The following is a 16995-nucleotide window of genomic DNA, read 5'->3' as shown; positions in this document are numbered from 1 at the left end:
CTCTTTGGCCATGCCAAGGCTATGAATCTTGATGGGAGCAGAAAGCCTCATGTTTCTTCTGCAAAATGACTGGTGGGCTCCAACTGCCTATCTTTTAGTTAGCAGTCCTCTGCTTTTACAGAGCCACACCAGGGATCCCTATATTTGAATATAAAACTGGGTAGGGGGAGTGATGTACTATGTAATTAGTTTGAGTGAATACTAGTTTATTGTCTATCCATTCAACAGAAGGGACTAACCCAAAATCACATAGTTGAGACCTGAACCAGTTTTTTGCTGTTGGCTCCAGTACTCTCTCCATACACCATTCTGGCAACTGACTGCATCATCCATGACCATGTACTCTGACAGCACTTATAGGGAAGATGTGGCAGTAAATAGAGAGGATAAGGACAGAAATATGAGGCTGTCTAATAAAACACTCTACCACTCAGTTTGTTGTACTATGGTGGCTTGCTTGTTGCTGTGATTCTGGAAGCTATGACACCGATATTTTAAACACCCACAGTGTAGTCACCCACAGTGGATTGGTTTCACCTAAGATAGACAAGGAAGACAGAAAGACAGACTACTTGCAAATATTTAGTCACTGAAAACTGTATGAATAGCAGTGGAACGCTGTCATATAGTACCAGAATATTGAATATTGATGCATGATGAAGAGTACCAGAACACTGTCAGATACAGTACTGAAAACTAAGTCCCTCAGGTTGGAAGCCACCCAAAATACAACTCAGGAATTGCTGTCTCTTCAAAGTAGAGTTGACTGTGATGACATGAATGCTATAAAGCTTTCAGGACCTTCATTTGCTGATGGTGCCCAACTCAAAATGAGGATAAACAGCTATAAACATCCATTAATAATTAGAACATGAAATGTGTGAAGGATGTGTCTAGGAAAACTTTCAGTTTTCAGACACGAAGTGAAATGCATAAACATCAATAGCCTAGGCATTAGTGAGCTAAAATGGACTGGTACTGGCCATGTTGAATCTGATAATCACATGGTTTACAATGCCAGGAATGACAGATTGAAGAGGAATGGCATCATATTCATCATCAAAAAGAACATTTCAAGATCTATCTTGAAGTACAACATTGTCTGTGATGAGATAATATCCATATGCCTACAAGGAAGACCAGTTAATGCAACTATTTTTCAAATTAACGCAGCAACCATTAAAGCCAGTGATGATGAAATTGAAGAATTCTATCAACTTTTTCAGTCTGAAAATGATCAAACATGCAGTCAATGTGTATTGATAATTATTGGCAATTGTTATGCAAAAGTTGGAAACAAAGACAAAGGACCAGTAGGTAGAAAATACGGCCTTAGTGATAGAAGCAATGCTGGAGAACACATGATAGAATTTTGCAAGACTAATGAGTTCCTCATTGCAAATACCTTTTTTAAACAACATAAAATAATATTATACACATGGATATCACCAAATGGAATACACAGAAATCCAATTGACTACATCTGTGGAAAGAGACAGTAGAAAAGCTCCATATAATCAGCCAAAACAAGGCCAGGGGCAGACTGTGGAACAGACTATCAATTGCTCACATGGAAGCTCAGGATTCAATTTAAGACTTTGAACATATGCCTCCTAAATTTAGAGATCATCTCAAGAACGTGTTTGATGAATTAGACACTAATAACTGAAGACCAGAAGAGTTGTGGGATGACATCAAGAACATCATACAGAAAGAAAGCAAAAGGTCATTAAGAAGACAAGGAAGAAGGGAAATACCAAAAAGGATGTCTGAGGAGACTCTGAAACTTGCTCTCCAGCATAGATATGCTAAAGCAAATGGAAGCAATGAAGAGGTAAATTTGCTGAACATAAAATTTCCAATGATAGCTGGAGAAGATAAAGTCAAATATTGTAATGAAATGTTCAAAGATCTGGAGTTCGAATACCAAAAGGGTAGAACACACTCAGCATTGCTTAAGCTGAAAGAACTGAAGGAAAATTTCAAACCTCAACATGCAATAGAAAAGGATTCTATGGGCAAAATATTGAATGACGTACAAAGCATCAAAAGAAGATAGAATATGCATAGTCACAGCACCATAAAGAAATTGGTCAAATGTTTAACCATTTCAAGAGGTAGCATATGATCAAGAGCCAGTGATACTGAAGGCATTGGCAAAGAAAAAGGCGCTGGGAATTGATGGAATGCAAATTGAAATATTTCAACAAACTGAGGCAGCACTGGAGGCGCTCACTCATATGTGCCAAGAAATTTGGAAGATAGGTAACTGGCCAGCTGACTGGAAGAGACTTATACTTGTGCCCATTCCAAAGAGAGGTAACCCAATGAAATGCAGAAATAATAGAATAGTATTATTAATAGCACATGCAAGTAAAATTTTGCTAAAGATAAATAAAAATTGTCTACAAGGGTACATTGACAGGAAGCTGCCACAGGTTCAGGCGTGATTTGACATTGTAATGAGGAATATATCATTGCTGATATAGAATGGATCTTGGCTGTGGCAGAGAATACCAGAAGGAAGTTTACCTGTTCTTTATTGACAGTGCAAACTTAATTGGTTGTGTGGATCATAACAAACTGTGGACAGCATTGCAGAGAATGAGTATTCTCCAACACTTAATTTTACTCATGTAAATAGACCAAGGGACAGTTGTTCAAACAGAACAAGGGGACACTGAGTGGTTTAAAATTAAAAAGATGTGCACCAGGGTTGTATTCTTTTACCACACACACTATATCTGTATGCTGAGCAAATAATTTGAGAAACTTGATTATATGGAGAAAGTGGCATCAGGATTGGAAGGAGGCTCATTCACAAGTATTCAGTATGCAGATGATGCAACTTTGCTAGTTGAAAATAAAGATGACTTAAAATACTTAATGACAAAGACCAAAGACCACAGTCTTCAGTATGGATTGTACCTCTATGTAGAGAAAACACAAATCTTCACAACTGGACTAATAAATAACATCAAGATAAATGAAGATTAAGATTATCAGAGATTTCCTTTTGCTTGGATCAACCATCAACACTCATGGAAGCAGCAGTCAAGAAATCAAATGATATATTGCATTAGGCAAATCTGCTGGACAAGAACTCTTGAAAGTGTTCAAGAGCAAAGTGTTCAAGAGCAAAGAAGTCAGTTTGAGGACTAAGGTGCACCTGACCCAAACTGTAATGTTTTCAGTAATCTCATATACATGTGAAAGTTAGACAGTGAATAAGGAAGGCCATACATGAACTGATGCATTTGAGTTACGGTGTTGGAGGAGTATATTAAAAGTACCAAGGACTTCCAAAGAACAAGTCTTTATTTGAAGAAATATAGCCAGAATTCTCCTTAGAAGCCAGCATGGCCAAATTTCATCTCTTATACGTGGATATATTATCAGGAGGGACTCGTCTCTGGAGAAGGACATCATGCTTGATAATGTGGAGAGTCAAATGAAAAGAGGAAGACCCCACTGAGATGGATGGGCACAGTGATATCAGCAGTGGGTTCAAGCATAGCACTAATTGTGAGATAGGTCCAGGACCAGACAGTGTTTTGTTCTATTGTGCATAACACAGCTATGAATTGCTACCAATTCAATGGTGCCTAACAAGAAACAGTAAAACACTAGACTGTCTGTTTGGGAAAATGAGAATTTGCAATAAGTATTATACAGCCATGTTCAGAATTACAGATAGGAAACATAAAAGATAATGGATATTTATTTAGAACCCATCATAAACTAATTGCGGCGTTGTTGTTATTAAGTGCCGTCGATTAGATTCTGACCCAACAACCTTGTTTAGGGTTTTGAGGAGCGACTAGTGAGTTTTAACCACCAACCTTATGATTCAATGCAACTTTGCAGTCCAGCGCATTAACCCAAAGTACCACACCATGATTGAGCAATTATTTTCTTACAGATGAAGAAGCCAATGTTCAAACAAGCTAAGTAAATACACCAATTTTCAAGCTCAAATTGTTTTATTTAAAGACCCATTCTTTACAGATTATACCAATTATTGGAAGTGGAAATGTGTGTGCTCATTGTAGTAAATAATGTATAATAGTCGTAAAATTTATTTTGATATTGACTTTCATACTTTACTTTTTTAAAAAAGAAATTTAGTACATCTGCCAATGAAGTTATGATAAGATGAGCTTTATTCTGTATTGTTGGTCTAGGTATATTATCTGGAAATCAACAAAATTAATGGCCTTAAAAATCTTTTATTTGGATAATTAAACTTTAGAGAATGCATTTCTATTGTTACCATAGTGCTTTTTACTTTAAAGTACTCATGTTAAAAGTAAATAAAAGGAATCAAATTGAGCATCCAATAAATGGGAATGGTTAAATTAATTTAATAAATCTATGTGGTGGTGATGTGTGTCATCGAGTAGGTTCTGACTCATAGCAATCTCATAGCAATCCTATATAGGGTTTCTGAGACTGTAAATTTTTACAGGAACAGAAAGCCTTATCTTTCTTCTGCAAAGTGGCTGGTAGATTTGAACTGCTGACCTTGTGGTTAGCAGCCCAATGTGTAACCCCTACTTTACCCAGGTTCCTTTAATAAATCTATGTAGCAATTTAAAACCATGGTTTTTTAAAATGTATTTAATAACCTAAGAATATAGTTATATTGAGCCCTGATGTGACATCCAAGATAAGCACTGGACTGCTAATTGCAGTTCAATCCCATCAGCCATTCTTGTAAACCTTATATGGGGTTGCCATGAATTAGAACCAGCTCAAAATCATTTAACAACAGCACTCATTTTAGAAAATAGTCATATTCATGCATGTTCTTATTGTGAAGGGCTGTTGAGTTGGTTCCAACTCATAGTGATCCTTTGTAGGGTTTCTGAGGAGCAGCTGCTGAACTTGAACCACTGATCTTGCAGTTCAAACTGACCTTGCAGTCCAGCTCATTAACCCGCAGAGCCACACTTCCTATACATGCATATATATACATATTTAGGAAACACATATTTAATCTGATATCATATGTATAATTTTGCAAAAGTACATAAACATTTGTTTATATTCTATGTTTCTGGGAAAGAATATTAAAAAAATGTTAATAGTGTTCAACTACAGGTTCTAGGATAAATGGTTACTTTTTCTATTTCATGTGTATTTTCTTCATAGTCCTTTGCAGTAGAAACAAAGGTGGAAGAAATTCTAAAGGAGTCATTTTTAGTATTAAACAAATCATTCTTATTTCCATATATCAAAAAAACCAAACCAGTTACTATAGACTCAATTTTGATCCAAGTCATCTCCAAGCGTGTCAGAGTAGAACTGAACTCCATAGGATTTCAGTGTTTATGATCAGAAGCAGATCACCAGGTCTTTCTTTCAAGGTATCTCTGAGTGAATTCTGTCTCTCAACCTTTTGTTTATTAACTTTGCACCACCCAGGGACTCCTATTACAGTATTGTTAGTATAGTTGTTAAGTGCCATTGAGTTGGTTGTGACTCATAGTGATCCTGTGTAGGGTTTCCAAGGAGCAGCTGGTGGGCTTGAACTGCCAATAGCACCACACTAGGATTCCCTACTTCAATGTGCATGATACTAAAAAGCAAAGAAACTTGGGAAATACTTTACAAGTTTGTCAAAGTGTTAATAGGTTTATCAAGACTACCACTCCTGTGAGGTAGGAAGGGAAAGAGGATGAGAAAAAAGCATTAAAATGTCATTTGAAGAAGGCATGGAAAAATTAATAGATACTGAAACATAATTAATCTCATTGTGGTGTTGTTAAGTGCCATTGAGTGGAATAGGTGCTGACTCATAGTCCTGAATATGGCTTCCAAGGAGTTGCTGGTGGATTTGAACCACTGACCAGTGTTGATCCTATTGCACCATAGCAGGACTCCAATTAATCTCATTAGCAAATAAGAAAGTATATGTTTTGTTAGTTAGAAAATACAATACTCCATGCTGTAGTGTTGGTACTGCTGGTAGTGATGTTAATTAAGTATCATCAAGTTGGTTCCAACTCATAGCAACCCGGTAATATTATTATGATTTATGATTATGGTGTCTTTTTTAGAAAATTATTTGACACTGTAGATATCAAGTATCTTAAATCTATAACCCTTGACCTGATACTTTCAGTTGGTGGAATTCTTAAGGTAGGAAAATTCTTATAATATTATAAATATAAAAATATTATGTTGAATATGATCCTAATTTAGTTAACAGCATCCATATATAAACACAGGAAGAGGCCCATGGAAAATATCAATTATATTTTTCTCTGTATGGTGTACATGAATGACTCTTATTTATTTTCATTTTTCATTTTTTTAAAATCCAAAAATTGTTTAAATGCAAACAAAAGACAATCTAGGGAGAAATCATCTTTCCTATGTACATTTGAAGCTTTACTTCCTTGGACTGCTTTGGAACCTTTCAAAAGTAAGGCACAATTTAAATCTGGGCAGGCAGTAAAAGTACTGTTATTATGATCATAGAGCAGGGTATCTGGTACAGATATTGTTATAACTGAAAAAAAAAAAAAAAAAAAAGAGAGAGAGATGAAGACACACTCCAGCCTTATAATGCAGCATTTAAATGAATTGATTCTAGGGCAAAATTTAAGATTAGATCCTAATCTTGAATCCACCAGTTAATATCCATGTCTGAGTATCATTGTCCTTATCCGTAAAAGGACTATTTTTGAATAGCACTTACATGATTACTTTCTTACAAGAGTTTAATGAATCTGATATTTATTAAGTGATTTGAACAGCGTGTCGGTCATAAAATTGTAAAAAGAAGTGGGGAGAGAGAGGATCTGAACTCTGCCCACCATTTTCTTGAGCATCTCCACAAATAAGAAATAGCTTGAGTAGAATTGTGAGGTTGTAGGGGAGAACCCATCTCTCCTTCTATACCTACTAGGCTTACCCAATTTTTCAGAGCCTCAATGGTGTCCCCCAGATGGATATGTTCTCATATCTTGCCTTGGAATTTAGCATTAGGCTAAAGCAAAAATTGATTTAGTGACGTAATATAGTGGCCTACAGTATGTCTACAAGTGCTAATTCTCATCTCTCTGAGACAAGGTTGTTGTTCTTGTTGTTCAGTGCCTTTGAGGCAGTTCTGACTCATAGCTACCCTGTATAGAGTTTCCTAGGAGTGGCTGATGGGTTTGAATTGCTAACCTTACAGTTAATGTTCCAGTGCCTGTCCTATAACGCCACACCAGGACTCGCTAAGGCAGTTGTTGTTGTTGTTAAGTGCTGTTGAGTTGGTTCTGACCCATAGTTACCCTGTATAGGCAGATAGGGGAAGGAAATCTCTTAACTTGGGATAGACTAGAGCTTTGAAAGTCACTCAGATAATTTTGTTGGTCATCCTTTAATTTAATAGTTGTGTGCTCTTTAGTTGATCCTCACTCATAATGACCTACATGGCGAGTATAAGGATCCTATGACGTTTCCTATGTAATAACCTTTAAGTGAGCAGATCTCCAGGCTTTTCCTGTTCGTCGAGCCATTGGTGGGTTAGAACCATCAACCTTTCAATTGGCAGCCAAGTACTAACACTTATTTTCACTAGGACTTCTTAACCAAAACTTGTTCTTGTTGTTGTTAAGTGCCAACTAGTCAGTTATAACTGATAGTGACCCTGTGTAGGGTTTCTAAGGCTGAACATCTTTTAATAAGAGTAGAAAGCTTTTTCTTTCTCCCTTTTGTGGGCTTGAACTAGTGGGTTAGAGCTGGTAGGCTTGAATTGCTGACCTTGTAGTTAGCAGTCCAATGCTTATCCTAGAAAGCCACTGTACTCCCAGCCAATATTAGACCTTTTTAATATTAACAGGCTTTTTAACAGTGTGGTACTGGACTGTTTCTTATCCATGGTTGTTGTTGTTAAGTGCCTTCGAGTCAGTTCTAACCCATAGCAACACTGTATAAGGTTTTCAAGGATCAGCTAGTGAGCTTGAACCACCGACCTTGCAGTTCAAAGTGACTTAGCAGTCCATCGCATTAACCTACAGCTCTACTGTTGTTGTTGTTGTTATGTGCCATGTAGTCGGTTCTGACTCATAGTGACCCTGTACAGGGTTTCTGAGGCTGTAAATCTTTACAGGAGCAGAAAGCCTCATCTTTCTCCCACGGAACAGCTGGTAGTTTTGAACTGCTGACCTTGTGGTTCGTAGCCCAATTTGTAACCACTATGCTACCAGAGCTCCTTCGGCTCCACAGTAGCTGGCATTAAAAAGGTCTCATTGATTTTGTTCTGTAGCAGCTTGAAAAGTCCCCACATTCCCTAACTTTTCACACATGCTCTGTAACACCTTGATCTTTTTTTTTTTTTTTTTTGACCCTAGCAGGTTTATTATGCTGACAGGTTAATGGCGCATTTGAGATACTGAGCCTGGTGAAAGCATCATTTTTTTTCCCTCTTCTATTTTAATTAGATGCTGTGCATTGATCCTACAGGAAATGCGTCTCTGTAAAATAAATGTCTGTCTCATAATAAATACTTTGGGGGCAAAAAAGTGTTCAACTTCCTACTTCTTCCTATAGAGCTGAATTGTTCAGTTGATCTTATCTTCATTGTGCTTCAAGACACTAAACATTATGATGATGAACAGAAGACTACTCTGACCTCAAAAAATCCATAGGCTAGTGGAGGAAAAAGACAAGTAGAAACAACGTTTTGCATTGTAAAGCAATATAGATTTTATATAGACTCAAATAAGAGAAGATTTAATTTCAACTAGGCAATTGAAGAAGTACTCATGAAAGTGGCATTTAAAGAATCCTTGGAAATGTTTTGAATATTTCAGGAAAAGGGAATAAAGGCATTCCATCCAACCTGAGGGACCAGATTGAGCAGAGGAACAGAAATAGTCAGTTTCAGACAGCATGTTACAAGCAGAGGAGAAGATAAGGAAGATGAGGTTTAAAAGTATATTTGGGGAAGTTTTTGGAGGTCTGTGAATGTTTGGCTAAATAGTTGGATTTATTCCAATACACTGGGACAGTTGAGATGTGCTATGATCAGAGTTGTTCTTTTGAGGAAATGAAGTGGTGATGTGGGGGTTTTATAAGGAAGGGGAGAAAGTGGAGGCATTGTTAGATGTTACTTTTCCTACCTCAGGTAGATTTTGGATTACAGCACAGAAGGACTGATATGTTTACAATCAGGGCACATTCTTTCTTAGAGTCTCAACTGTTGCTATAAAAACAAATCAGTAATTTTTGTTTCCTTTAATATATGGCTCCCTAATCCTAGCCAAATTTACCTAAGCCCTTGGCCTCTTCTAACCTCTATTCTCTCTCAATTCAATAGAACTCTTTCTTCATGAGAAATGTTCATCTCTCTTCTGTGACTTCATGAAAACTAAGTAAGCATTTCCCCACCCCTGATCATGAGACATAAACATAGGTCTTAGAGCACAAGATTGCTTACATGTCTTACTTTCTAGAATTTTCTACGTACCAGGTTGGTCCCTCCACAACCCACAAAAACCCAGTTACTTTGGAATTGATTCCAAAGCATGGAAATTCCCAGCGTGTCAGAACAGAATCTTGTTCCATATGGTTTTCAAAAACTGATTTTTGAGAAGTAGATGGCCAGACATTTCTTCTGAGGCACCTCTGATTGAACTCAAATGTCCAACCTTTCAGTTAACTGCTGAGCGTGTTATCTGTTTGCACTACTCAGGAATGCCATTGCAACCACACTTAGGTTTGAATACAAACTGCAAATACTTTGTATGCCAAAGATTTATATAGTTGTTTAATTTTCTCACATAGGAATATTAAATGGAGCCAGCTATTGTTATTCCATATAAGATGAAGGTTATCATTTCAAATCAAAGGGAAGAAATATCAATTATTCAATAAATGATGCTTAATTGTACTTCTAAGAAATCTGTACCTAGACCAAGAAGCAGTTGTTCGAACAGAACATGGGAACACTGAATGTTTTAAAATTGGGAAAGGTGTGAGACAGGGTTGTATTCTTTCACCATACTTATTCAACCTGTATGCTGAGCAAATAATACGAGAAGCTGGGTTCTATGAAGAAAAACGTGGCATCAGGATTGGAGGAAGACTCATTAACAGCCTGCGATATGCAGATGATACAACCTTGATCGCTGAAAGTGAAGAGGACTTGAAACATTTACTTATGAAGATTAAAGAGCACAGCCTTCGATATGGATTACATCTAAATGTCAAGAAAACAAAAATCCTCACCACTCGACCAATAAACAACATTCTTATCAATGGAGAAAAGATTGAAGTTGTCAAGGACTTCATTCTTCTTGGATCAACTATCAACACTAGCAGAAGTAGCAGTCAAGAGATCAGACGACATATTGCACTGGGCAAATCTGCTGCACAGGAACTTTTTAAAGTATTGTAGAGCAGAGATGTCAGCTTGAGGACTAGGGTGCGCTTGACCCAGGCCATTGTGTTTTCAATAGCCTCATATGGATGTGAAAGCTGGACAGTGAATAAGGAAGATCGTAGAAGAATTGATGCCTTTGAGTTGTGGTGTTGGAGGAGAATACTGAGGGTGCCATGGACTGCCAAAAGAACCAATAGATCTGTTTTGGAAGAAGTGTAGCCAGAGTGCTCCTTGGAGGCCAGGATGGCTAAGGTTCGTCTCTCCTATTTTGGACATGTAGTCCGGAGGAAACAATCGTTGGAGAAGGATGTCATGCTGGGTAGGGTGGAGGGTCAGAGAAAAAGAGGAAGACCCCAACGAGATGGATCGGCCAGGTGGCATCATTGATGGACTCGGGGGTGGCAGCGGTGGTGAGGTTGGCCCAGGATCAAGCATTGTTTCGTTCTACTGTGCATGGGGTCGCTATGAGTCGGTTCCGACTCGATGGCACCTGACAACAACAACAACAACAAGTGTCTTCATTATTGTTATTGTTTTTAGACATGTGATCGTTATTTGGGAAGAATAAGGAAGTAGATCCTTATTTGTTTCTCACACCAATATACATTCATAAAAGTTGAGAGATTTGCATGTTAACAAATAAAACATAATAATATGAGATGATAATATAGTTCAAGGTAGGCTTTGAAACCATATCTAGAAAAAAACACAAAAACATAACATCAGGGTAGACCAAGAGTCAATTGTTCAAACAGAATATGGGAACACTGAATGGTTTAAATTAAGAAAGGTGGCAAGGTTGTATTCTTTCACCATACTTATTCAAACTGTATGCTGAGCAAATATCCCGAGAAGTTGGGTTCTATGAAGAAAAACATGGCATCAGGATTGGAGGAAGACTCACTAACAACCTGCAATATGCAGATGATACCTTGCTTGCTGAAAGTGAAGAGGACTTAAAACATTTACTGATGAAGATCAAAGAGCACAGCCTTCAGTATGGATTACATATATCTCAATATAAAGAAAACAAAAATCCTCACCACTGGACCCATAAACCACATTCTTATCAATGAAGAAAAGATTGAAGTTGTCAAGGACTTCATTCTTCTTGCATCAACTATCAACACTCATGGAAGCAGCAGTCAAGAGATCAAACAACATATTGCATTAGGCAAATCTACTGCCCAAGAACTTTTTAAAGTATTGAAGAGCAAAAATGTCAGCTTGAGTACTAAGGTGCACCTGATCCCAAGCCATGGTATTTTAAATAACCTCATATGCATGCAGAAGCTGGACAGTGAATAAGGAAGACCATAGAAGAATTGATGCATTTGAGTTATGGTGTTGGAGGAGAATATTGAAAGTGCCATGGGCTGCCAAAAGAATCAATAGATCCATTTTGGAAGAAATGTAGCCAGAGTGCTCCTTGGAGGCCAAGATGATCAAACTTTGTCTCATACTTTAGACATATTGTCAGGAGGGACCATTCACTGGAGAAGGATATCATGTTTGGTAAGGTAGAGGGTCAGAGAAAAAGAGGAAGACCCCAACAAGATGGATTGGCCAAGTGGCAGCATCAATGGACTCAAGCATGGCAACAGTAGTAAGGTTGGCCCAGGATCAGGCAGTGTTTCGTTCTACTGTGCATAAGGTCACTATGAGTAGGTACCGACTCTGCACCTAACAACAACAACAACAACAAGGGTGGATAAATTAGACATCAGAAAAATTAGAATTCCTCTACACCACAAAGCATAACACAAAGCAATATGCAAATCTGAATGATGCAATATACAGACAGAGAGAAATATGTGCAATATTTATGATGAGCTAATATCTTAAATATACAAAGAGCTCTTAGGATTAACTAGTAATAAGGAAAATTTACAAAATGATAAGTGTTATTTCTGGAGTGTGTGTATGTTGATCCCATTCTTGTCTCAGGGTTCCTCTGCTCCTTTAAGTTACGGATTTATAGCCCCAGTGTTTCTATCCCAGGAGTCAATGCTGACCCCTAATTCGGAGGTCATAAAACTTTAAGGAATCTGAAGGAAACGGAGGAGTGGTTATTGGGTTGTTCTGACTCCTGAGGTCTTGGGAAATCCACTTAGGACCTTTGAGGTTGTTTATTTACCTGCAAAGTGAAGATAATAACACTCAGTTACATCACTAGGTTGTTAGGAAAATTAATGTACACTGCTAAACCTTTGAGATTTGTGGATAAGGATTATTGCCTGGTGAGTGCAGAGTTTGTTTCTCCTTTGTCACCTCCTTCTTAAATAAGAACATGGAATTTGATTAAGTAACTGCATTGATTCTGAAATCAAACATTATCAGATGTACTATAACTCTTTGAAAATATGTAAAGTTCAAATTTAAATGGAATATTAACTGTTTTACCATAAAGTTTTTCAATATATTGTACCTTTTCTCGCATTATTTAAGCATCTCGGTATCTGCAATTCCACTGCCTCAGTTGTACAAATCAGAAAGGAGCAAATTGAAGTTAAAATATGCAACTAAGAAAGAGAACTATGAGTTATCTTCTCAATGATTTTCCTGAATTCTGGACATAAAATGAGCCCCTTATCTTTGTAAGGATCTGTCGAAATCATATAATTACACCCTTCATTTTACAAACAAGGGATCAGAATCTAGAGTGATCAAGTAATTTGTCCCAAGGGCACATTGCTAGCTAATGGCAGAATTGGGACTTGAACCGATATCTCCTAAATCCCAGTCCAGTACTCTGTCCCTTAACCTACTAAAAGTTTGAAAATAACTGTGATGAATATATGGAGGGGCTTCAAAAAGTTTGTTGAAAAATAGAATATAAAATATCATAGAATTTTTCAATGACCATTTTGAAGTCCTGTCGGATTATTTTAGATTTGGTCTAGAAACTTGGTAGACATGTTAGCTAGAGATTGTGATCAACTTGATCACACAGAAAACTGAGATGGTATATAGATAGAATATGATTTTTAAGATCATAAAGTCCTTCTGGAAATTGCCTTTGTGAAAGGTAATGTTTATTTGTATTTTAAATATAAACTAGAATTATATCAATCCTTCCCTTGATCATACAAGTCCTAGATTTGGAGATTCAAATTTTACACACCCCATTAGTGTCAAAGAGTATCCAAAAATTCTGGACAGTTTTGCAGGAGATCAGTTCAAGGACGTTTCTTCCAGGCCTGATTCATCAGAACTCCCTAGCAGGCTGTAAAAATTACAGATGCCCAGGGCATAGTCTTGTTGTTGTTAAGTGCCATAGAGTTGATTCTGACCCATAGCGATCCTGTATAGGGTTTCCAAGGAGCAACTGGTGATCTTGAAGCACCGACCTTGCAGCTCTAATTGATTTTGCAGTCTAACATTGTCCAAACCTACAGTGCCACAGTCTATGTAGAGTATCTGATTCAGTGAGTCTGGGCCACCCTGTCTGATCCCCATGGTGATCCACATTTTTGAAACACTGGAAGAGAGCACAACGTTTAGATGGAACCATCTGCTCTCTACTAGTGAGTCTAACCATAGTACAAACAATTATGCTGCAGTTATAAGTAAAATTTCTTTGCTATATAACTATATAGCTAGTGCCCCTTTGATTAATTACAGGTAGTAAAAGAGATTATTCTTTTCAATATTTCAGTGAAGAAATGAACACTATTTCTGATATAAATGTGTACAGTTACACAGTTTTGCCAAGTTCTAGGACACCCTAGATCAATATTAGATCAGTAACACCTTTAATATTATTGAAGGCTATTTATAAGGAAAATAAGCATTCCCAAGCATAGTGGTTACGAGTCGGACTGCCAGCCCGAAGGTCAGCAGTTTGAAACTACCAGCAGTTCTGCGGGAGAAAGATGAGACGTTCTGCTCTCGTAAAGATTTATAGCCTTGTAAACCCTGTGCAGGGTCACGATGAGTCGGAACTGACTCCACAGTACTTAACAACAACAACAACAATTATTCAGAGGCTCTGAAAGAAAATCACCACAATAAGCAAAGCATCATTATTTGCACGTATCTTATGGATGTGAAGGTGGAAGTACCACCCAGATAAATCCAAGTTCATTCTTTTAAACTTTATATACCAATCCATTTTGGATTCTAATCATATTATCATCTGAATCATAAAAGTTATCTAAATTTTTGCTGTAACTGTCTGGGCCATTTGTAACTCTCAGGCAGAACAGAGGGAAATAGCTCATTGAGGTGGAAGGGGCAGATATAAATCAAACTGAGTAACAGAATAGTTAGCAATAATGAGAGTATTCCAGTAAGTCTAACAGTAACCACCAGGGTGCATTTAATCTTCACTAAACCAGGATGGTGGTGGTTGTTACGTGTCATTGAGTCAGTTCTGACTCATAGTGACCCTGTATAGGACTTTGAGGAGTGGCTGGTGAGTTTGAACCACCAGCCTTTTGGTTTGAACCAACCTTGTGGTCCAGTGCTTACCCTGCAATGCCATGCCAAGAATAAGGCTAACCAAGGCCATATACCACATGAATGTGTATATAAAAACGTTTTAAAGGAAAAATTTAATTGATCTTTCACCCTTTAAGACATATTTTTTTCTAGTAGCTGTTTAAATAGAAATATGATGTAAATGATCATGTTTTTATTACTGTATATGAAATATGATACTATCTTGGAACATTAATGAAGAGTAGATATAATAGAGAAAAGAAATATTTCAGTGTATACATGATTGTATTCTTCCTATGACTCAAAAGTAACAATTGAAAGGACCAGTGTTTTGTATTTGATTTTTATTTTTTTTTATTAGCAGGAACTATTTTTTTTTTTTGGGGGGGGGGTTGGGGATGGGAGAAATGGGCACGTTTCCCAAGATTTCTATTTCCTGCACATCACATGGATGTTTATTTATTTTTAACAAGTCAACGGGACCAATGATCTAAACTGTTATTAAAAGATGGTCTGTAAAATCAGGTAGCTTATCTTGGCATTGCTAAGTGTGAAACTGTTGGCATTGATTGGAAGAGAGACTAAGTTGAAAACACTTCAGTTATCAAGCAGTGGACTTAAATTTTCATATTGAGGATCCATAAGTGAATTGAGTATCTTTCCTAATTGCCAGCTTTTTATAACCGTTCTTAAAACCCTACATCTAGATTAAGAAAAAAAAGTTAAACAAAAGCCAAAAAAAAAAACACCAAAAAACAAAAGAAACTCCAAAAACTTTTCCTGAAGTTTTGCTTTTCAGTCACAAAGTATAAAACAAGTTCTTAAAATACCTCTGCAAGACGAAGTGGTTGTGGTTTGTTTAGGGAGATCTTGTTTTGTTTTTAGGAAAGAGTGTACGTTTTTATGAAGAAAGACACAAGGGAAAGTTTTAGCTCTCTGTCTCTCCAGGGTTTTTTTTTTCTTTTAAAGATTGGTGATAAGGAATTCTAACTACTTAATGAGATGGGAGAGGCTTCACTCCATTGGAGTGGAGGAGTCCAGGTGGAAGTTGATGGATTGGACAGGTAAAGAGAAGAGTCCCGCCCCCTCATGCCTATAGTGGGTATATATGAGGCGACCTTAAATTATGTACAGAGAGAGAAAGAGAGAGAGAGGGACTTGAGTTCTGTTATCTTCTTAGTAGATTCATATTGTAAGGGTCTCAGAGGGGGTGGGGGGGTTGACAAAATCCTGGAGCCAGAAGAGAGGACAGCGGCATTGATCAATCTTACAGCTAACATGTTGTACCTGGAAAACAATGCCCAGACTCAATTTAGTGAGGTAAGGATTTTAGATTTTAGTACTCCATTCAGAGATGCTTTTTAAAGTTTTACTTTTTAAATAAAAGTTTGCATATGTGTTGCTCTCAGTCACCCAAGGTACTGATTGTGCAAATTGTATGTAGGAATCTCCTTATCTTGGTGAGTGATTTCAGTGGTGGCTGTAAAGTTTGGGCTTTTTTTTTTTTTTTTTTTAAATTGGAGATGAAACAGAGTAAAGGAAGAGGATTCTGGGTGACATTAGATATATGAGGAAACTCAGTATTCAGGAGCTTATAAAATCATTTTTATAAAGCAGACTGAAAAAGCCGATTACACTCTGCTAGATACATTGAAATGATTTCTCTGTTGGCTGTTCACCTACCAGTAAAATAAATTAGTTCACTGTGTGTTAAGTTCTTTGCTTACTTCTATGTCTAGACTTCATCCTAAAAGCAAATGAAGTTGGTTTTTTGTTTAGTTTTGTTTCCAAAATAATCAGCTGAGATTTTTTTTTTTTTTAATTTTCATTCTGAATGAAATCAACCCAGAGACTCATCTGAATCCTGAGAGGACTTTTGTGGTGCCCCTATTCCCTGATGATTGATGTAGACTTTCACTGTGTAATGACAAATAAAGTTATCTTGAAGCAGGCGTTATCAAATATTTATACATCCTTAAATGTACAACTGTGTTAGAACACATGGGGTTTCATTTAAGGAACTGATGATTTGCCTTGCTGATCTCTCAAGTTTAAGGTCTTAGGGATTTCAATCATTGGGCAAAGGAATAAGGGGAAAAGAAAAAAAAAAAAAAAAAAACTGAAGCAATGAAGTTGGGATCTAAGTCCAACCACATTCAATAGAATCCTGT

General features: G+C 37.1%; 1 protein-coding gene across 5 annotated transcripts in view; it reads left to right on the top strand.

Moving 5' to 3' along the window:
- The window catches only part of TP63 (tumor protein p63), a 323929-nt gene that overhangs the window by 183513 nt on the left and 123421 nt on the right, over positions 1-16995 (top strand). For 3 of the 5 annotated variants that reach the window (XM_006871875.1, XM_006871877.1, XM_006871878.1), the window contains exon 1: positions 15963-16144. The exons of the other annotated variants lie outside the window; for them this stretch is intronic. In XM_006871875.1, the coding sequence (XP_006871937.1) occupies positions 16103-16144 (42 nt within the window). In that variant the 5' untranslated portion in view covers positions 15963-16102. Of the gene's footprint in view, positions 1-15962; positions 16145-16995 lie in introns of those variants that run through there. 5 annotated transcript variants of the gene reach the window in all.

Source organism: Chrysochloris asiatica, unplaced genomic scaffold (genome assembly GCF_000296735.1).
Source record: "Chrysochloris asiatica unplaced genomic scaffold, ChrAsi1.0 scaffold00177, whole genome shotgun sequence".
Taxonomy (NCBI): Eukaryota; Metazoa; Chordata; class Mammalia; order Afrosoricida; family Chrysochloridae; genus Chrysochloris; species Chrysochloris asiatica.
Note: the sequence above shows the minus strand (reverse complement) of the source record. Positions and strands in the feature narration are given on the sequence as shown.